This window comes from Solanum verrucosum, unplaced genomic scaffold (genome assembly GCF_900185275.1).
Source record: "Solanum verrucosum unplaced genomic scaffold, falcon-dt-bn FXZP01000253.1, whole genome shotgun sequence".
Classification (NCBI taxonomy): domain Eukaryota; kingdom Viridiplantae; phylum Streptophyta; class Magnoliopsida; order Solanales; family Solanaceae; genus Solanum; species Solanum verrucosum.
In genome coordinates, this window is record NW_026019984.1 from 3426982 (window position 1) to 3450761 (window position 23780).

General features: G+C 34.0%; 2 protein-coding genes across 2 annotated transcripts; both read right to left on the minus strand.

Annotated features, from left to right (window-relative positions):
* Positions 1-8919: 8919 nt before the first annotated feature.
* LOC125818229 (histone H4) lies at positions 8920-9396 on the minus strand. The gene has a single exon (XM_049497775.1). It carries the CDS (start codon positions 9354-9356, stop codon positions 9045-9047), a length of 312 nt encoding a protein of 103 aa, XP_049353732.1. The 5' UTR covers positions 9357-9396; the 3' UTR covers positions 8920-9044.
* Positions 9397-15036: 5640 nt separating this feature from the next.
* LOC125818208 (UDP-glucuronic acid decarboxylase 6) lies at positions 15037-19140 on the minus strand. Its single transcript, XM_049497754.1, has 12 exons — positions 19018-19140; positions 18157-18243; positions 17827-17914; positions 17333-17424; positions 17129-17193; positions 16965-17053; positions 16506-16583; positions 16324-16417; positions 15992-16058; positions 15840-15903; positions 15568-15608; positions 15037-15439 (listed from the first exon to the last, which is right to left on the minus strand). Exons 1-12 carry the CDS (start codon positions 19105-19107, stop codon positions 15254-15256), a joined length of 1041 nt encoding a protein of 346 aa, XP_049353711.1. The 5' UTR covers positions 19108-19140; the 3' UTR covers positions 15037-15253.
* Between the last annotated feature and the right edge of the window lie 4640 nt (positions 19141-23780).

Genomic DNA, 23780 nt, shown 5'->3' on the forward strand with positions numbered 1-23780 from the left:
AGATTGAAAGAGAAGATATTTGTTGGATTATATATTCTACTATATTAGAAGAGTGAGTGAGGATATAGAATCAACATGGTTGTTTTATGAAATTAAAACCCCAATATTGAGGGCATTTTGGACTCTCAACAACATTAGGCAAAAGATGTTCATTTACACCTCATTTGTTTTCAGTAAGATTTAGACATCTGAATATGTATGCAAATCTAAATAATTAAGATGTTATTTGAAAATTTGAACACTGAATGATTAAGACTTTGTCTTTCAACATCTAAGTGCACATAATTTATTTATATGTACATAAAATAAAAAATTTAATAAATATTAAAAAAAAAAATCATAATTTGATTTTATTTTTTTTAAAATACTTATGCTTGCTAGTGATGGTGAAGATAGTTTTTAGTGGTGGTGGTGATGATAATAGTTATTGTTAGTGGCTAGTAATGATGGTATTATAGTTATGACGGTAGAGGTAGTTGGTGTTGTAGTGACTGTCATAATGGTGGTAATTGGTAGTGGTGTTTGATGGTTGCAACGGTGAAGTTGGTTGATGTTAATAATTGGTGGTGTTGATGGTGGTGATTGAAGAATGTGTGGAGGTTTATAACGTGCTTGTGGTAGTTGGCGGTGGTGCTAGTTATGATGATAGAGGTTATTGACCACAATGGTGGTAGTGGCTGATGCTAGTGGTAGAGGTGGTGGTGGTGGTGGCGGCTGATACTAATGCAAATATCTCATTATGAGAGAAAAAGATGTTTGAACAATCAATGCAGAAGTTCAGCTGCAGTAAACTGAATTTCAACAAGATCAAATTGAAGTTTAACCAACAAAACAACTGAACAAGATCTCTAACTTGTGCAACTACATCAACTGACATGAAGGGTAACAACAATAAATTCCTTGAATAAATCAAAGAAGAGCAGCAAGTAACAGAACAACAAAAACATAGTGTGAATATCCCGAGCTGCAAGACTAGTGGGAGTTTAAACAATTATTTGACTGCAATTATAGTTATGCATAATGCTGGGAACTAAAAAGGCCAAATCAAGACGTGCAAATTGCAATTATTTCTTCTCATATGAAATACACCAATAAATTTACTCTTATCTTAAGTTTTAACCAATAAAAAAACATGCAAGGAAAAACAGAAGCTTGAGATATTTACCTTTAAGAACTCAAACATGTGCAGCAGAAGTGTACAATAACAACATACACTTGCCCCTACCTTCGGGGTAGAGAAACAATTTCCGATAGACCCTAAGCTCAAAAACTGAGGTTAGCTGAGCCTTTTATCAATACACTGATCAACAAGATCTCTAACTTGCACAAATACATCAACTGGCATTAATGTTAACGAAAATAAATTCCTTGAACCCATCAAAGCAGAGCAGCAAGTTACTGAACAATAAAGACTTGTGTGAATATCCCAAGTAGCGAGACTAATGGCCGTCTAATCAATTATTTGGCTCTAATTATAACTATACATAACAACACTGGGAACTAAAAAGGCTGAAACAAGAGATGCAAATTGCATTTATTTCTTCTCACACGAAATGCACCAACAAATTTAACCCTAAGTTTTAAACCAATACGTAAACAGGCAAAGAAAATAACAAGCTTGAGATATTTACCTCCCAAAAATCAGAAATGTGCAGCGAAACTATAATAACAGAAAATAGATCCCCACATATAAGAATCAGAGCTGTAGAGAAAGCCAATGGCTCTAGCGAAATCAAAGAGAATTATGTGGAAAGCCGTATTAGATGGAAGTCGTATGCACGGCTTGGGGGGAGATTTTTCATATCAGTACAAATTCTTGTCAGACTTTTGAGGGACATCGAAAACTTATAACTACATCGATACACAAAGCATTTTCCTTCTTCATAACTATCTCGAGACTCGGGTTACAAAGGTTGGAGGAGACTCGGAACATTTCCCAGTTGAGATGGGGCTGCATCAGGGATCAGTCCTTAGCCCTTTTCTATTTGCTTTGGTGATGGATGAGTTGACGCGGTCTATTCAGGAGAAGGTCCCATGGTGTATGTTATTTGCGGATGACATAGTACTGATTGATGAGACGCGGGACAGAGTTAATGCGAGGCTGGAGGTGTGGAGACAAACGCTGGAGTCCAAAGGGTTCAGGTTGAGTAGGACCAAAACGTAATATTTGGGGTGCAAATTCAGTGATGCGTTGGATGAGGCAGATGGGGAAGTGAGACTTGACACACAGATCATTCCTAAGAAAGAAAGTTTTAAGTATCTTGGGGCTGTAATCCAAGGAAGTGGTGACATTGACAATGATGTCACACATCGCATTAGGGCTGCTTGGATGAAATGTAGGCTTGCCTCTGGAGTCTTGTGTGATAAGAAAGCTCCACCTAAACTTAAAGGTAAGTTCTACAGAGTGGTAGTTAGACCGGCCTTGTTGTATGGAGCGGAGTGTTGGCCAGTCAAGAACTCACATGTTCAAAAAAATGCATGTTGCGGAGATGAGGATGTTGAGATGGATGTGTGGGCACACTAGGAGCGATAAGATTAGGAATGAGGTTATCCGGGAGAAGGTGGGAGTGGCCCCTGTGGTGGACAAGCTGAGGGAAGCGAGACTGAGATGGTTTGGGCATGTGAAGAGACGGTGCGCAGATGCCCCAGTGAGGAGGTGCGAGGGGCTGGTTGTAGAGGGTACGCGGAGGGGTAGAGGTAGGCCTAGGAAGTATTGAGGAGAGGTGATTAGACAGGACTTGGCTCAGCTTCACATTACCGAGGACATGACTCTAGATAGAAAGGAGTGGAGGTCGCGTATTAAGGTTGAAGGTTAGTAGGGTTAGCGTGTTGTCTTTCCTTGCGAGGGTATGGGTTGGTAGCGTTTGTAGTAGTCCTAGCCTGACACTTGTAGTTTTTGTCTGTGATCCTATAGCCATATGTTGTTCACTGCGTTTCACCTCTCACAGTATTTTCTTGATGTTATTGTTTCCGTTGTTGATTATGCACTATTTTTCTTATTGGATGTTATGTTTTATATACTGTTTCCTCTTCTTTTACTTGGTTTGGATGTACTTGAGCCGAGGGTCCCTCGGAAACAGCCTCTCTACCTCCTCGAGGTAGTGGTAAGGTCTGCGTACACTTTACCCTCCCCAGACCCCACTTTGTTGGATTTCACTGGGTATGTTGTTGTATAACTATCTCGAGAGAAGCCATCAGCTTGGGATGATGGCGTTGGTTCTTCTCTTCTATTTCCCTCTCGGGAGCTTCCTTTCAGAGTCTACATGCTTCCTTATTCGAGAGAATTTCCTCCCTTCGGTGTTGTCTCTTCACTAAGCACTCTTCTTGTCGTTTCAACCAATTGAATTTAGATGGTTGAAAAGAAACACATACTTATTGAGTAGAAATTCATTGTCAATAGGTTTTATAAATTATAAACATCAACAGAATGCATAAGCTTTGAAGAACAAACCGAACTTACCCTAAGCAGAAGGGCAAAGAAAAACACAAGCTTGAGATATTTACATCCAAGAACTCAAACATGTGCAGCAGAACTATACAACAACAACAACAACATACCCTCAGCTCAAAAAGTGAAGTTATTCATGAAAAAATTGCAGCAAACCAAGAAACGTGAAGCAGAACTGTAATAACAGAAAAGAGATTTCCACATAATACAAACAGAGCTGTAAAGATTTTCAATGGCTCTAGTAATATCAGAGAAAAAAAAAGCATCAACTTCTCAACCTTATCCTGGTCTACCGACTGAATGTCAACTGAAACATGTTGAGCCGCAGGGTAATTTTGGAAACCAGGAGGAGCAGCAGGGTAATTCGGGAAACCAGGAGGAACATCAGGGTAATTCGGGAAACCAGGAAGAGCAGCAGGGTAATTCGGGAAACCAGGAGGAACAGTAGGGTAATTTGGGAAACCAGGAGGAAAATCAGGGTAAGTCGGAAAACCAGGAGTATCATCAGGACTTACCCTGATTTTCCTCCTGGTTTCCCGAATTACCCTACTGTTCCTCCTGGTTTCCCGAATTACCCTGCTGCTCTTCCTGGTTTCCCGAATTACCCTGATGTTCCTCCTGGTTTCCCGAATTACCCTGCTGGTCCTCCTGGTTTCCAAAATTACCCTGCTGCTCCACATGTTTCAGTTGACATTCAATCGGTAGACTAGGAAATTCAATGGTTCTAGCAAAGTCGTGGGCTCTGTTATCAATTTAGATGTTTTTTATAACAACACATTCTTTGAAACTGATTTGCGCAGTTGGAAAATGAGATAAGAGACATTAAAGTGTACAAAGAGATTACCTGGTCAATGCATACTTGCTAAACTGTCATTCACAAAGAATTGATTCAAATATCACTTGAATTTAGATGGTTTGAAAGGCACCACAAACTTACTGAATAGCCATTGACAGACGACAATGCCCTCAGGTGAGATGCGTTATAAGGAGATATGAGGAAGATGCCACGGAGGAGGTACAAAGCTGATATCAAAGATCCCGTCCAGAGGAGAAGTGTCTGGCTCAATACTTTTGATGCATCAGAAAAAGCTGCTAGGGCTTACGATACAGCGGCGAGGAGATATCACAGCCACAAAGCTGTAACTAAATTTCCGCAGGATAGCCTCAGAGATTTTCACGAGAAGTCTAGTTGTTAGAATGCCAGTGATGATAATAATGATAATTCCAATCATATGCTCCCAATTCAGACCAATGCTTTCAGGTCATCTTTCGAACAAAGCTACGGTGGCGCTAACAACGGTTGCAGTATTGTGCCTCTCAATCTTGAGATCACCCTTGCACTGTCAAAGAGCATGTGAAATCATCATCGATATTGAATGTACGACATTTCGTCAGTCCCTTTCCTCTTAATTTCCTTTGAAATTAAAAAAAATATAAAAGGAAAAAAAAACAATAAGAGAGAACCGGCTTCGTTTATTTCAAGAAATCTATGGATCAATTTTGATTCTTTCTTTTTCTCTTGATTCTTTCCAATCTTAATTCTCTTTTGATCGAGATGTATAGATCCTTGATTCTTTTCAGATCAAGATGTATAGACCCTCAATTATTTTCCAATTGAGATGTATAGATCCTTGATTCTTTTCCGATTGAGATGTATACCTTGATAGCGATGTATAGATTCTATTCATAGATCAACACGAAAATGTGAGTTGATGTTTGGTTGCGCTGAATCATCATTTTAATCCTCTGAATATCCATAAGAATGTTGGAGCTCTCTTCTTTTGTTGTTTGTTGTTTGCAAATAAGCTTCTCAAGAAATCTCTGGTGTTTTGGAGGTTATCTCGAGGAATGTGACCACGGTACCTCCTCGCCGCCAATTGTAAGCCCTAGCAACTTCTTTGGGTATATCAAAAGCTCCAAGTGTAACACTTCTCCTTTGGCCAGGATCTCTTATCTCAGTTGTGTACCTCCCCCATGGCATCTTCCTCACATACCCTAAAATGCATCTCACCGATTGGTTCTCCTTAATAGTTTTCCTCCTGCGTCATTTGAAAAAAATAGAAGAAATTTTTTATATGATGAGAAGAACAAGTGAGCTAAAAAAGACGAGGGAGAGCAGTTGATATAGACGTCTCTCAAGGGGATTTTCTTGATGAAATCGCCACCTGTTATTTATCCTCTGCGTTATCTGAAAAACAAAAGTAACTTTTTCTATGAAGAAAAGAATGAGTGAGCAAAAAAAGAAAAGGGAGAGTGGTTTCTATAGACAGCTTTCAAGGGGGGTTTGTGAATGTTACACGATATTTGAGTTGCTTATGAAAATATCTACTAAATTATTTTAAAATTAGAAAAATGACTTCTCTAAGGAAAATAAATTTCATTAATACATTCCAAATTCAATATTTATTGGATTATATATTTTGCTATATTAGAAGAGTGAGTGAGGATCTAGAATCAACATGATTGTTTATTGAAACTAAATTCAATATTGAGGAATTTTGGACTCTCAACAACATTAGGTAAAAGACATGTCATTTAGGCCTCATTTGTTTCATTAAGATTTAATCGTCTGAATCTGAATGCACATTAAAATGATTAAAGATAACATGACTTGAAATCACAAGGAAACAAAGAGAAATAAAGAATTTCAATACCATTATACACCAACTAGGGACATTCATAGCCCTATCTACACGTTTGCACTCACAACAAGCAAGGACACTATAATGGAATCCTACCTGTTGTTCAAGTTGAGCAAACCTTACTATGCTAAGTGCATCGAAGTCCAAAGAAGATATCTTCTTGCAACTCTAATCCCTCTAGTCCAAGTTTCTCAAGACTTAATGAACCTCCAGTCATCCTTGCAATAACACATTGAAGTTGTACAATATTATCCCAATAAGAGGATTGTGCTATGGGAGAATGGTCAAGAGGTTGAATAATTTTAAAAGGCAAATGCAGCATCGATCCAACCCAACAATGCCTTGCATCAGAAATAATTGTTGGGGCACATGCATCATGACTAGGTATTAGGAAAATAATCTTCCATGTTTCAGTGGGAAGGAAACCCTTGCCCATCCAAACTGAAAAATAGAAAAAGCCTTGTGCATCATTCCGACCTCTCCTCAAACACCTCTTTTTAAGATCATAGCTTATTAATCATGTATCAATGAACAAGTTATAATAATTATTAAAGCTTCTCGGCCACATAACAGGATAATTCAATAGAATCATAATGAAGCAAGCTTGGTAGGAGATAAGCAAATACCAAAGGGACAGAAGTGACTCAATGTCCTATAAGTAAACATGATACAAATTGGCTGCAATCGACATATTAGAATTTTTATGATTCTGTCAGCATATATTATTTCTACACATTAATAGAACACAAAACTCTAATCAGCTTGTGTGGTGAAATCTTTACAGGTTTCTGTCCTCACTTAATCAAATTGTCTGTCATGAGACAAGTGCAAAACCATACCGAAACTAGATCAACCAGAGCCAAAGAGTAAATTAACAAGCTTGATATCCAAGTAGAAACAGAAAGTGGTGTTGAAACTACTCATAGACAATTGCAGATTGTGATCACAGAGTTTAAAATCACCAAGATAGAGCTCAAATAAAACTTTAAAAGTTCCGATATTCCATGTTTACAGGGTTGAGTTTGTCAACTTACCAACAAGGAAAAGCTTTACTGTGTACGTCAAGCTGCAGGATTAGAGCAACCACTAATAGTCGAGCTCCAGCTGGTGTACCAGTCATACCAGTTCAACCAGAACTCTTTAGGAGAACCACCAAGTTAAACTCAAGTCTAAAATCCTCAAAAGAGCACCCTAACAGGAAAGTTGTTCACAAGGAAAACTTGGATTAAATTTCAAAAACAACAAATCCACGTAAAATTCCAAGGCCTTATAATTTCCAAATCAAAACACAGAATAATACAGCTACAACTGTAGATAGAAGAACTTTGTAGCATTCCACGAGAAAAAAGTATGTCAATGAGAGAGAAAAAGATGTTTTGCACAATCACTCAGATGTTCAGCTAAAGTAAACTGAATTTCAACTAGATCAAATTGAAGTTTAATCAACAAAAAAACTGAACAAGAACTCTAACTTGCACAATTACATCAACTGACATTAAGGGTAACAGCGATAAATTACCTCGAATAAATCAAAGGAGAGTAGCAAGTAACTGAACAAAAACATAGTGTGAATATCCCAAGCTGCAAGACTAGCGAGAGTTTAAGCAATTATTTGACTGCAATTATATTTATGCATAATGTTGGGAACAAAAAAGGACAAATCAAAAGGTGCAATTTACAATTATTTCTTTATTTCATATGAAATAAACCAATAAATCTGATCTCATATTAAGTTTTAATCAATAAGAAGACAGGCAAGGAAAAACAAAAGCTTGAGATATTTACCTTTAAGAACTCAAACATGTGCAGCAGTACTATACAACAACATACACTAGGAGGTAGAGAACCTATTTCGGATAGACCTTCGGCTCAAAAAATGAGGTTAGCTGAGCCTGTTATAGATACACTTATCAACAAGATCTCTAAGTTGCACAACTCTACATCAACTGGCATTAGGGATAACAAAAATAAATTCCTTGAACGCATCAAAGCAAACAGCAAGTAACTGAACAATAAAGACAGTGTGAATATCCGAGTTGCAAGACTAATGACAATTTAATCAATTATCTGACTGCAATTTCATTAACTAAAAAGACTGAAACAAGAGGTGCAAATTGCAATAATTTCTTCTCATATGAAATACACCAACGAATTAAATCTTAGGTTTCAAACCAATAAACAGACAGACAAAGAAAAAAACAAACTTGAGATATTTACCTCTCAGAAATCATAAATATATTCACCTCTCAGAAATCAGGAATGTGCAGTAAAACTAAAATTTCAGAAAAGTAAGAAACGGAGTTGTAGATAAGCTGGTTCTGTTATCAACTAAACTTGAAAGCTTTCAAGAGCAATGCATACTTCCTGAAATGTTTTCAATCAAAAAGAAATGATCAAATCATCAATTGAATTTAGATGGTTTCAAAAGCAACACAATACTTATACAGTAGTCATTATAAAAATCAACGGAATGTACAAACCAAACTTACTTCTACGCAGACAGGCAATGAAAAACACAAGCTTTGAGATAATTACCTCCTAGAACTCAAATATGTGCAGCAGAACAATATACCTCAGCTCAAAAAGTGAGTTATTCAGGAAAATATTGCACAGCAAAACAAGATGCAAACTGTAATTACAGAAAAGAGATCCCCACACAACAAAATCAAAGAAAGAAAAAGCATAACTTTTTTAAAGGCAACACATACTAAATTTAGATGGTTTGAAAAGCAACACATATTTAAGAACAAACCAAACCTGACAAAATGAGGGCATCCAACAATAAAAGTGTAATATAAATCAAGAAGAGAACAAATGCAATTATTACTCGAAATACAATCTCCTTCCATTAATTGTTTGTGTAACAAGGAATTACAATATCGAGATCATATAAACAAACAAAAAAAGTAACCCAACTTCACTAAAAACCAAATCTACAACCACTAACCAACACCCTAACCTCCAAATCCGTAAAGGGTCCTTCCCTGCCTCTTAAGAGCATAAACAACATCCATAGCCGTCACAGTCTTTCTCCTAGCATGCTCAGTATATGTAACAGCATCACGAATCACATTTTCAAGAAAGATCTTCAGAACTCCACGAGTTTCCTCATAAATCAATCCAGAAATACGCTTCACACCACCTCTACGAGCAAGCCTACGAATAGCTGGCTTGGTAATACCCTGAATGTTATCTCTTAACACCTTCCTGTGCCTCTTAGCTCCTCCTTTGCCTAATCCCTTACCTCCCTTACCACGGCCCGACATTTTTCAGGGTTTTGAAATTGAATTTTGGAAGATTGAAAGAGATTATAAGCTGTGAATTTAATGAAGATGATCAGTTTGCGGTATTTATAGCTGCTGATTTTGTGGATCGGCGTTTGTGTTAAATCGTGATCGTTGGTTTTGGGGGCTTTGGATTGAAGATCGACGGATATGAGTATCGGTCCGCGTGGGAGGACGACATTAAATGTGAATCGTTGATTAGAAAGAGATCAACGGTTGATAATGTTTTATTATGTATTGACGCAGATTGTGCTTTTTAAGTTACTTTTAGCGGAAAATGAAAATGTGATTTGTGAAAGTTCCAAATTATTAGGCGCCTAAAAAATTGGGAATTAGTTATTACTGTACTATATAGCAAGAAATTTTGTGGATTGATTTAAAATACTTAAAATCTCTTTTAATTAATATTTTCTTAAGAGGCATGTTCTAGAGAAATACATAATTTGAGTTGGAAAGAATAATTAGCTATTAGTGCTCCATAAACGTAATTGTCATAAATATGGACTTAGCATGTTGGGTTGGCTCATCCTAACCTGTGATTTTGATACAATTGAGCTAAGATTTTTTTTAGTTCATTGAAGATTAGGGCTTTTTAGCCCCGCCCAGATAAGCTTGATATCTTGTACATTGTGAGCAATTTAGATTAGACCGGTTTGTGGGCCAAATAAAAAAAATTAAAAATATAATTCTAAAAATAAGTAAATAATAAGAGAAATATAAACGCAAAGAATATATATATCAAGTTAATATTTATATTTATTGATAATATTTATATTTAACTAATTGTATTGTTACTCATTAACTGATTAATTTGCTTATTAATATCTTCAGAAAAGTATTGAAAACACTTATGAACTCGGCGTATTCATCCCCAAACTATTGACAATCTTAAAACACACTCTTTTTACTTTACTAATTGAACTTAAAATACACCCTCGATTTGCCACATGACATAGCAAGTGGTCTCAAACTCTTTTAAGATCGTGAAACTCTTAATAAAAAGTTGAGAGAAGTTTGAAGCACCCCTAACATGACGAGAATTTAGAGATGTGTTTCACTCATGTGGTAAGATCAGGGGTGTATTTAAGTTCAGTTAATCAAGTAGAGGATTGTTTTTAAGACTATCAATAGTTTAGAGATGAAATTAATAATTTGCGCAAAATGTAGGGGTGTTTTTTATACTTCTCTCTAATATCTCTTTGGTTTGAGAGGTATCATGCTAAAAATTATTTTTAGTTGAGAAAAGACATAAATTACCCCCTAAACTGGTGCCGAAAAGTCAGTTACATGCTCAAACTATTGTGACTACCTATTACACACCTAATTTTGTTCAAAATGATATTAATACCCCCTTCCGAAGACAAACTCAATTGTGTGTAAAAAAAAGTGTTGTACACGCGTTTTCATACATAAATAATATTTATTTTAAATTTTAAAAACATTTATCTCTTGATATTTTCTTAAACTTTTGCAAAAGAACAAAGATTTGGGCATCTTCCTCCATTTCACCATACATTTCTCTTTTAAAATCTTTCTTGAAAATGCGCCCGTTTGCCCCTCGGGACGAATTGGGTCCATTGCTAAGGTCTTAACGGACGTCCATAAAAAAATTCGGTAATTTTTTTTCAAAAATTATCACAAAAAATTCATGGACTATAGCACACAAAAATTGACAAACTTTGCGTTTACCTGCTTTGGGGCTCGTTTGAACTTGAAAATGCGCTCGTTTTCCCCTCGGTATGAATTGGATCTATTGCTAAGATCCTAACAGACCATGAAAAATTGCGGCCATTGTCTCGGGAATTTCGGATCACAAAAAATTCATAGATTATAGCACACGAAAATTGATAAAATTTGGATTTACCTGCTTAGGGGCTCGTTTGAACTTGAAAATGTGCATGTTTGCCCCTCCGGACGAACTGGGTCCATTGCAAAGGTCTTAACAGACGTCCATGAAAAATTTCGGCCATTTTGTTTTGGAAATTCTGGATCACAAAAATTCATTGACTATAGCACTCGAAAATCGGTAAAATCTGGGTTTACCTACTTTAGGGATCGTTTGAACTTGAAAATGCACCCGTTTGCCCCTTGGGACTAACTGGGTCCATTGCTAAGGTTTTAACGGACGCCCATGAAAAATTTCGGTCATTTTATTTCGGGAATATCACCAAAAAGCCATGGACTATAGCACATAAAAATTGGTAAAATTTGGGTTTACCTGCTTTGGAGCTTTTTTGAACTTGAAAATGCACCAGTATGCCTTTCGGGACAAACTGGATCCATTGTTAAGGTCTTAACAGACGTCGATAAAAATTTTAGGCCATTTTGTTTCGAAATTCTGGATCACAAAAAATTCATGGACTATATAACACGTGAAAATTGATAAAATCTGGGTTTACCTGCTTTGGGGGTCATTTGAACTTGAAAATGCGTTTGTTTACCTCTCAGGACGAACTGGTCCATTGTAAAGGTCTTAACGGACATCCATGAAAAAATTTGGCCATTTTGTTTCTGGAATTTCGAATCACAAAAAATCCATGGACTATAGCATACAAAAATCGATAAATTTTGGGTTTACCTGCTTTGGAGCTCGTTTGAACTTGAAAATGCGCAAGTTTTCCCCTTGGGTTGAACTGGGTCCATTGCTAAGGTCTTAACGGACGTCCAATAAAAATTTCAGTCATTTTGTTTCGGGAATTCCAGATCACAAAAAATCCATGGACAGCATACAAAAATCGGTAAAATTTGGGTTTACCTGCTTTGGGGCTCGTTTGAACTTGAAAATGCCCCCGTTTACCCCTCGGGACGAATTGGATCCATTGCTAAGGTTTTAACGGACATCCATGGAAATTTTTAGCCATTTTATTTCAGAAATTCCGAATCACAAAAAATATATGGACTAGCACACGAAAATTGGCAAAATATGGATTTACCTGCTTTGGGATCGTTTGAACTTGAAATGCGCATGTTTTCCCCTCAGGACAAACTGGTCCATTGCTAAGGTCTTGACGGACATCCATGAAATTTTTTGGCCATTTTGTTTTGGGAATTCCGGTTCACAAAAAATTCATGGTCTATAGCACACGAAAATCGACAAAATCTGGGTTTACCTGCTTTGGGGCTCATTTGAACTTTAAAATGCGCTTATTTGCCCCTCGGGACGAACTAGGTCAATTGCTAAGGTCTTAATTGACATCCATGTAAAATTTTGGCCATTTTGTTTTGGGAATTTCGGATCACAAAAAATCCATAGACTATAACACACGAAAATCGGCAAAATCTGGATTTATCTACTTTGGGGTTCGTTTGCACTTGAAAATTCCTCCGTTTTCCCCTTGGGACGAACTGGTCCATTATTAAGGTCTTAACGGACGTCCATGATAAATTTTGATCTTTTTTTTTTGGGAATTCCGGATCACAAAAATCCATGGACTATAGCATATGAAAATTGGCAATCTGGGTTTACCTGCTTTGGGGCTCATTTGAACTTGAAAAATCGTCCTTTTTCCCCTCGGGATGAACTAGGTCCATTGCTAAGGTCTTAACGGATGTCCATGAAAATTTTCGGTCATTTTATTTTGGGAATTCTAGATCACAAAAAAATCCATGGACTATAACACACGAAAATCGGTAAAATCTGGGTTTGCCTGCTTTGGGGCTCGTTTGAACTTGAAAATACGCTCGTTTACCCCTCGAGACGAACTGGGTCCATTGCTAAGGTCTTAACGGATGTCCATAAAAAAATTCGATCATTTTATTTCGGGAATTCTGGATCACAAAAAATTCATGGACTATAGCACACGAAAATCGGCAATCATTCTCTTTCTTGGATTATTTTTCGATAATCTTCTCCGGTGAATCCTCCGGCGATTTCGAACGGAAAAATCATGAATTTAAGTTGAAAATTATTAACAGTGTTGGATGTGCTTCCATCAAACAATCAATGGTGACAAATGTTGTGATTTCTTAAGAATAAGAACTCAAAATTAAGAAAAATGTAAATGCTTTAAAGAAATTGGGGCCACCAATAAAAAGATTAAAAAAGAAATTTTTTTGAAATAATTAATATATTTATAAAAAAATTATAATACATAATTATTTAATGACCAATAAAATAGTGCCATGTGTTCAAAGTTTCTAACATATGAAGGTGAAGACACTTTCTTTGTCATGCCACATTTTGAGGGGGTATTAATATCACTTTGAACAAGATTAGGTGTGTAATAGATCACCGTAATAATTTAAGTGTGTAACTGACTTTTCGTTACAAGTTTAGGGGGGGATTTATGCCTTTTCTCTTTTTAGTTTCACATTAACTTTATGTCATCCAAGATATTTGTACAGTAATATCATGTAATGTTGTATGTATAACCAATGTACCGATGGATTGAGCTTGATGTTTTTTGGCTCACCGAAATAATGGGTCAACTTAATCTGTCTCGTCAAATTTCAGAACACGTATGGGGAAGCAAGGATGAACTAGCCGAACCATATTGAGGTAGGCCGAATGGACTGGCCAGCCCGTATTGACAGCTCTCACTACTGAAAATTGTGTTGATTTTAGTTGTACGAAAATGGTACTATGACTTTTGATTGTAACAAAAACTTAGTGTGTGTTTAATCGCATTAACTTAAAAATTACTTTTTTCCCCTATTTTTGTGTGTGTTTAGTAAATATTAAAGGTTCTTAAAAGTTAAAAGAGTGGGCATAAATATAGAAAAACTAAAAAATCATACCGAAATAAACTAATTCGATTATTCATTTTTTTTGTTTGATCGCAATGTTTTTTTTAATTAAAAAACCGATTCTTTGATTTGATGTTCGATAGAAGGATCTCGATAATTTGGTACACCAAAGAACCGAACTTTTATAAAATAATTTTTTAAAAAGAACCAATCTTTTGGTTCCCATCCCAACAATTCCTCAACCAAAAACCAAAAGTCAACTAGCAGAATAGCCATCCAGCAACAAATCAAAGCAATAGATTTGCAATTCAGTTAATTAACTTCAAATATTAATACATATTTTTGTCGATGTACATCATGTAAAGGAATCGTCTTCGTCCTTGTTTTTCCTCGAGCAGTAGTTAGAGACACAATGTTCTTAATAAAGATAACTATGGAATTTTCAGCACAATAGGTGTTCCAAGATGAGACATACCACTAGTTATGGTTTTAAATTTTTAAGTGTCTTATTCTTTAATTTGGTCTTCCTTTTATTTTTCCTTCACACCTAAAAAATCGTATTAAAAACATCGAGTCAAATCGAATCAAAGTTGAAAAAATTGAACCGATTTGATGTACACTTTTTCAAAATCGAAGAATCGAGTCGAAATTAATAAAACCGAACAAAAACCAAATGCCCACCCTAGTTAAAAGTATTACATGAATGACCATTTATAGAAGATTAGCAATAATGGACAGACTTGAAAATTGGGGCGTTCAAGTCTATAACATCAACCTTTCTGCAAAATGGTTGAAATTGTAAGTTTTACCAATTTTTATAACCTACTAGTTTCAAGTTGTGATAAATTTATGAAAAAACTTGTACTACCAAAGGCAATAGTGAGTTAATAAGTACTTCTGTATCCTCAATCAATCAGGTTTCTAAATGAATTCCGATCAATCAAACTCAAAGCAGATACCGAACACAAGTGACAAATCCAGAAAGAGAAATTGAACCACCAAATAGCATAAAAAATCCATCAGACAAAACTAATGGTGTAAGACCATATGATTATAAAAAGCAGTAAGCACACTTGACTGTCAACAAAAGAAACAGTTGGAATATAGCAGGAAATATCACATATTTTGGTTAAAAAACATAAAATAGTTTGCCAAAAAATGTATCAATGTTTATAAACTGTATGTATGATGTATTATATCTTCTTAGAGACCCCAAGCCTGAGTCTGAAATCTTCTTCCATTAGTGGAAGGCCATCGCGCAACTTGACTTTTGGTTCCCATCCTAACAATTCTTTCGCTTTTGTGATATCTGGTTTCCTTTGTCTTGGATCATCTGGTGTATTTTCCACCATTTTTATCTCAACTTTCGGACTGATAAGCTGCAAACACACAAAAGAATATATCAACTTATATGTGGATTAAACAGAGTGATTTTCCAGCAGGGGAAATACAAGTCGTGGCAAAATCTAAGTACACAAAGAGCAGCTACTTGAGAATATGTAATTACCTCCTTCACTAGTTCCGCAAGCTCAATCATGGTAAATTCACCTGTACAGGAAGATTGCCAGGAAAGTAGATCAACATAGTATTTCAAAACTGTAATTTAGCTTGAGCATGATATCGGGATTTATTCAATGAGTGCAGCACACATGTGCCAATTGATCTGGACTTTTGATTTGCGAAAAGAATTACAAAATTATCAGACCATTGCCTCCCATTAGAAATTCATAAGCGTGTGCTTGCACTCATTGAATACAAATCTAATTATATCACACTCACCTGGGTTACCAATGTTGATTGGCCCAGTGTTATCCCCTTCCATGAGACGGATAAGTCCATCAACCTTCAAAGTATTTAAGACGAGGGGGGAGAAAGCATTAGGAGCAAACTCATAAAGCAATAATGACCATGATAGCAGTTCATTGACATACCATATCAGAGACATAACAGAAACTGCGAGTCTGTGTCCCGGGAGCTTGAACAGTTAATGGTTCATCCCTTTAAAACGGAGAAAATCAGGAATATTAGTTGAAAAGATTGGTATAATTAGGCGGGATATGGATCAACAGAGAGAAATTGGTGATTGAATATGCAAAATGATAGAACAAAAGCAAAAGAAATTGTTACAGTTGACAAAGCTACTAACAATCATCACAAATGGACTAAGAAACAATGGCCTACCTTGGAAATCACGGTCAACGTATCATTAAGCACATAGCTACATTTGTATATTCAGAGTGATGGCAATCGAGAAAGAACTTACCGAAGTGATTGAGCTATAAAGTTGCTGACTACACGCCCATCGTCAATATTCATACGAGGTCCGTAAGTGTTGAATATTCTAGCAATGCGTATTTCTGTTGCAAAATGCATAGATATCATCAATGCATCAGGAACAATGAAGTTGTGGACAACCTGAACAATATCAAAGGAACTAAAAATTACCAATCCCATGCTGTCGGTGGTAGTCAAACATCAATGTCTCGGCCACACGCTTCCCCTCATCGTAACAGCTCCGAACTCCTAAATACGACAAAAGTGACATTGTTAGGCATATGCTTCACGAGATGCTCAAATGTTGACTTAATAACTCATCAGATCAAAATTGTTGTTTCATTCTAGTTTTCAACTCCTTTCTCCTCTTACTTTAATACTATTCGCTTAAATACTTTATGTAAAAGAATCTTCTTGTGATCAACACGATTGAGTGATCCAAGTAGGCTAAAAGAGAATAGCGAAACTTTAATAGTTGAATCCCCAAATGGAATTCTGTATTGTCGTACAAGTTGGTGCAGATGTAAACAAATGATTAACACTCACAAAACAACATATAATATGGTGCTAGTGGACATTAGTCGAAACAAATATTGGAGTTCATGAAATTCAAAAAGTGAGAGGACGTACCAATTGGGTTAACATTACCCCAATAGCTCTCGGGTTGGGGATGCACAAGAGGATCACCGTAAACCTCTGAGGTTGACGTGAGCAGAATCCTGCATAAAATTGCAGAAAATGAGTAAATTGAAAGCCAAAAAGATGAGGTCAAGAAGCATTTAAAATCTTCTAACCTTGCTCCAACACGCTTTGCTAAGCCCAACATATTCAGCGTACCAATAACATTAGTCTTTATAGTCTGTCAAAAGAAGAAATTAACGGAAATTCTCATATTAGGGGATTTGGGGAAACAACAGAAAATCAGGTAAATCAGAGAGCTTATGCAAATAAGTTATGAATAGAAATCACGATTCACTAAAAGCTAAGATCATACATACCTTAACAGCATTGTACTTGTAGAAAATTGGAGAAGCAGGGCATGCGAGATGATAAATCTTATCAACTTCAACCAACAAGGGCTCTGTCACATCTACAAATGATAAACATATAACAGAAACAGTTACGCTTCTGATAATACAGTTATATGTAACAACATTCGAGTGTTGATTCAACTGTTAGAACTACTAGAGAATTGGGAGGTCAGAGTAGACAACTATGATCAAACACTTGCATATGATGTTAGCTCTTCTACCTTCACCAGATTGCAGCTAAAAGATACCAAACTAAATTCTACTAATCAAGTCCATATTAGAACTCGGTAGCCTTCAATTTTCATTAAACGAAACCATTACTTTACATAAAGATAAGATTTTTCTAGCTTATTGTAGCAGAGTCAAGCCTGTATTCCCCTCGACCACATGTTGAATACTCACAGGAAGTAGTCCATATATTAGCTAACAAGTATGTAAATGAAGAAAAAATGAGAGTATACCGTGGCGCCTAAGCTCAAATCTGGGATGACCAATCCATTTTTTCAGATTATCCTTCGAACCAGTGAAAAAGTTGTCCACAACAATAACCTGCACAATCATAAAGAAAAAGTTTCTCAATTCTTAATAAGGGCATCATTCTATTAACTGGTTTATCTTACTCTATTACGCATTCACTCGGAAGACTCATGAAAACAGCAGAAGTATTTACTTACACATAATAAGCCTATGCTGGGATAAGGAATAAATAACATGATTATAAAATCTTTTTGGCAAGGCAACACAAAAAGCTAGAAGATACTGATAGATGATTTCAAGACCGAACAAGTTACCTCATTCTTCTCATTCTCCATCAATTTGTCGACTAGGTGAGAACCAATGAATCCAGCTCCTCCAGTAACCAAAATTCTCATGTTAGGCTGCAACCAAGAATAAAATGTTTTAGCAAACGGGCATTAAGGATTATAACTTAGTAATAGTTAGAGCAGGCCAAACATAGCATATGTGGTTTAACTATGAAATAACAGTGTTTGAACAATCAGAAGTTTACAGTATTGTGACTATTGGTACTCACTATTGCCGTGAGTACCAACTTGTTAACTGTATTTTCATCAGAAAAGAAGCTGTACTACTAGGATTAGGCCAAATGGACAATTTTTTACTCGTAAATCAGAATCACCAGAGCAATATCAATTTCCTATCTCTAGGTCAAGTACACTGATCTTTCGTTTTCGCAGATAAGCTGATATCAAATCCACACTCGTTCTTTATTGATTCATAGCTAATCAAATCTACACATAAATATCAACTCCTGATTTTAAGACTAAAAATAGTTTGTTTGATTGGTGATGCTGGAGCAACATTGATAAACGACCATATGGTCTATATACTCTATACCACATATCTTCTTCTTGGGGGGGAGGATTGGATTTAAAGGTTTACAATGTGGGAAATCGAACCCTAACCAAGTAGCCAACCACTACAATTTACCTATATCACATATCAAAAACAATTAAACAAATAAAGTTGTTGTCAAGCCTATGACAACTGAACTCAGTATCTTCAACACAAAGAGTAAACATATATATGAGAAAAATTACTAAAATTCCGACAAATATCAATTCAATGGTAAAAACTTAAAAGGTTGAACTCATCAAGTTTAAATTCTGAATCCGCATCTGCACTAGTTTTACCTGAAAGAACTTTGAGAAGCGCAGCGGGGATGGCGCTGGAGGTGGCTTAGTTGTTGTTTGGTGATCTCCATTCGCAGAATTGCTAGCCATTGCTCAAAATTCAAATCCCTCACAAAAAATCCTACAATCAAATAATTGATCAATTGGTATATAAACTTGAACTTGGTCTAGCATTAGATCACAATCAAAACCTTCTTAATCAATTATTCTAAATCAAAAATCAATCAAAACCTTCTAAATCAAATATTCTAACATCAATCTCAATCAAAATCAGTAAAAATCAATCAAATTAAACAAAACACATAAACCTTAATCCAATAAAATCATGTTATATGCCAATTCATAAAACATACCTTATGCAAAAAAACACTTTTTTTTGTTCTGCAAGTTCTGTGACATAGGCATGCAAAATATATATACACACATAAACACAAAAAAATAAAATAAAATAATAATAATAATTTACTTGCCAACAATAAATTGAAATAAGAATGCTTATAATTGACGAAACGTAAAGGTGAAAGAATAAGAGCACCAAACCTTTAGAATATTGTTTTCCACTTGATTTTCAACAAAGTCAAAGCAAAAGTAAAAGAATTTGTTACTTATATTTATTCTTATTATTACCTTGGATGGGATTTTTCTAATCTCCAAGAATTAAGGCTATTAATTATGTGCGATGATAGTGGAAAATAATACTTTTTTATTTTTTAATATTTAATTTAAGTGGAATAAGAAGATTAGGAGAAAGAAGACTAGATAATCGTACATGGGTTTGGTCTTTATTTTTTGTTTGTTTTTATTGACTTCGTGTAGTTCGAGTAGGACTCTGGATCAAGGATAATTTGGACTTTTAACCTTGATTTTTGGACATAAAATATACTATTATTCTTTTTATATGTTATATCTTTAGATTGTTGCATTAAGAAATTAAGTAATTTTATCCTTCTACCCATATTTAATGTTTTCTTAAGTCAACTTTTCAATAGAATATGCTAGATTTCAAAAATTAAAATGTATTTGTATGACTATTTAAATTTTTGAATTTATTTTCAAAATCAGATTTTATAGAATAGTGAATGGAGAGAGTAATTAATCAATGTATGAACTACTCCAATGAATATTAATTACTTATTAGTTTTTCTAAGTTGGTCAAAGTATATATTTTCAAGACTAATTAACTACTCTATCAAGGGTATAATAGAAACAAAATATAGTAATTTATGTATTGATTTTATGAAATGACAAATATTGTGGTCCAACTTATAATAGAAAGGGATGGCATATAAAAAGGAACGGAGGGAATAGTTGTTAGTTGTTACTTCCTCTGTCCAAAATTAATTGTCCGTTACTTTGCAAAGCTCTTAAAAACTATAAATAGAAGAGTAGTTTTACTAGAATGAATACAATGTTTTGAAAAATGTAATCGATAAATGACTATAATTAATGACAAGGGTAAGTGTAAAATTAACCATTGATTTCATAAAGTGGACAAGAATTGTTGGACATCCAAAATAGTATAGTGGACAAATATTGTTGGATAGAGGGAGTATTATTTTAGGTTTCACGTCTCCTAAGAAACTATGTGAATTTACCATTATACCCTTATTTAGTTTCTTTTGAAGTCAAGTTTTCAATAAATGAACATTATTAAAAAAATTGACTAATAAACATGAATAAATAACTTAGCTTTCTTATGCCGGTCAAATTCATACTTTCAAAGCTAATAACTCTAAAGGGTAAAATAGGAAGAATAGTGTCATTTATGCATTGATTTGTGAAATGACAAGTATTAAGAAACATCTATTTTTAGTAAGAACGACATATAAATAAAAAATGGCGGAATATAACTTTGTTAGTAATGCAATTTCTCTTCTAAAAAACATAAAACTTCAATAAAGGAAGGCAAATATAGAAATTAAATATTTCAAACATCCATATTGAACGTTCAACAATAAAATTATTTTGAACAGTAAAATAGCCTCAAATTCACTTAATATGAAATAAAGAAAGTACTAGTTTGAAGTTTCAGTTTACGTGATACAATTTGAACAGAGTCAAAACTACAATTTGACCATAAATTTGTTTTTGTTGACTGGCTCAGGGGTAACTAGGACTTTTATGATTGATTTTTGGACATAAATTATACTTACTCTATCTCAATTTATTTTTGTTTGACCGTAAATTTGAATTTAGAATCTTTGAGTTTTTTAAAATAAAATTTATATATTTACAATAATTGACAATATTTAAAAGATATATGAAAAAATTGAGATAATTTTTTATTATTTGAATCTTGAAATTTAAAAGGTTCCACATAAATTGAAACGTAGAAAATGTAATATTTTTTAAAAAATAATATTTATTTTTTTGAAAAATATATATTAAAAAATGAAATTGTGTTTGGATATATATTTAGTTTATAAGAAAAATAGAAGTTTTATGAGGGGAGACAATAATTTAGATTGGTCCAATTGCTTTTTCAAACATTAAAATATCCTTTAAGAATTTCTTCAAGAAATCAATTCGTATAATCAAACGCCATTTCAACTTTTTTTGTTAGAAAAAAAAAAGATTCATGGACAAACCAACTCCTTTTTTTTTTTTTGGATCATTGCATAAAACAATTTTAAAAAAAAAATTATTATTGTGGTAATGAGGTGACAGTCGAGTGAAAAAAGTTTTTAAAATTAAAATTGAAATATCTTTAGTTAAATTAAATACCTAGAATTTTAATTGATTGTTTTAAGTAATTGATCGTTTCCATCGTTATTGTAAATTATTCAAAATTAGGAATATTTGAAATAAACGTGTAATATGTTCATATAAGGAAATTTTATTCTATTACATTATGAACTCTTTAGTAAACGTCATTGGTGTAGGACAAGTAATCCTGATTATTAGTTTTCTAATTTTCTATTATCCTAGATATTTTATTTTATTTGGTTGTGTTGTGGCTCTAATTTAGGACTCTTATCATAATTGAGAGTATGCTAATTTATCTTAATTAAAATTTAAAATCCTTACATAGTTTAGGATCTCGATTTGATTTTATTTGATTTTAAGTGCTCGATATTTACGGTCAAATATAATTTCGGTAATTTTATGAATTATTTTTTTGTCTAATAATAGTTGTCTACGATTGACTTGACACGGAGATTAATTTTTACCAAGTCACCCTTATTAGATATAAGTCATCTAAAACATTGAAAAATGAATAGTATTTAATAACAAGGATAAAATAGTAAATTATTCATTAGTTTTATAAATTTGACAAGTATTGTTACGCATTTCAAAATAATATTGTGGACAAGTAAAGATGGACTAAACTCCCTTGCGTTACTAAAAATAACTAAAAACTATTTTGAACATGTAGTTAGAAATAGGAATTTCACCTGTGTCGTTGTAAATGTTTTTTAAAATTATTATTTTTATTAGGGAAAAAGGATAAATATACCTCCGAACTATCGTAAATGGTATGCAGATACCCTCCGTCATACTTTTGGGACATTGGTGCTCCTGCCGTCCAAAAACTAGAGCATATATGCCCTTCACTCTAACGGAAGACTAAATAGAGACACACGGCGCAATCTTATCCGTCAATTCGATATTTAATAAATGTCGGGTAGATGGATAAGATTATGACACGTGTATGTCCGTTAGTATAAAGGATATATATGCTCTAGTTTTTGAACGACAGGAGAACCAATGTCTCAAAAGTATGACAAAGGATATCTGCATACCGTTTACGATAGTTCAAGAGTAAATTTATCCTTTTTCCCTTTTTATTATCATGAAAATAATATTATATTTCTCTGGAAGTTTAGTTATCTCATCCTCAAAAGTTTGAAGAAGAGTTATTCAATGCCTTGTAGCTTTATAATCTTTTGAGTATCCATTAAAAGTGGTTGTGATAACTAAAAATGAGTAACAATGACTTACGATGAATTTATATAGTTAATCCCGATTTATTTATGATATAATTATTTGTAACTATTATTATTATTATTATATTTTATTATAGATGACATTCATGAAATAACATAAATTGAACTGACGATTCCACAATTGAACCACTTGTGTGTAGTATTTATGTCGTATTTTATTCTTTAATTTTTACCATTACTAGTTATTTTATTTACAATCACTACAACGAAAGAGAATCTAGTGGTAATATATTTTTTAGCGGTAATTGATCGAGTTAATATCATTATATTCAGAGTTACGAAAGTTATTATTGATATTTATATAAAATTTTGGTTATAAATACTCATATTGTATTTGTCACTAAATATAATTTACTGACAATTATATTATTAGTATAAAATCATTTATTTGTTGTAATAGCTATTTATCTTACTATTTTGTTGTTTTTATTTTTCATTCAATCTTAATGCAATTACACTTCTTTTTAGTCGAGGCTCTATCAGAAACTATCTCTTTATCTCATAAAAATAAAAATAAGATTTACATATATTCTACCCTTTCTGTAGATGAAATCACACTTAATATTTTATTTTTATTTCCATGAGTACATATGACTTATGAGAGGTGTTCAAATGAAGCAATAAATAAATAAATAAAAGGCGTAAATTGCACTCCTAGGATTTATAGTGATAGTTAGGAATAAGAAGCGTGGGTTTTAAGTATATAATGTATAGTTTGAGTTTTTTTTTAAAACAAAAAAACTTAAAGTTTGGTGAAATTAAAATATTTTTTTATTACTTTATGGCAAATATTGACTACTGACTCTATTATTAATT

Bases quoted from the DNA above. Each gene is read 5' to 3' on its own strand.
- LOC125818208 (XM_049497754.1), bottom strand. From the start codon at position 19,107: ATGGCTAGCAATTCTGCGAATGGAGATCACCAAACAACAACTAAGCCA. The intron at 18,244-19,017 runs GTAAAACTAGTG...TCTTGGTTGCAG, and splicing joins GCTTCTCAAAGTTCTTTCAG to CCTAACATGAGAATTTTGGT. The intron at 17,915-18,156 runs GTAACTTGTTCG...ATGATTGTGCAG, and splicing joins TGGAGAATGAGAAGAATGAG to GTTATTGTTGTGGACAACTT.
- LOC125818229 (XM_049497775.1), bottom strand. From the start codon at position 9,356: ATGTCGGGCCGTGGTAAGGGAGGTAAGGGATTAGGCAAAGGAGGAGCT.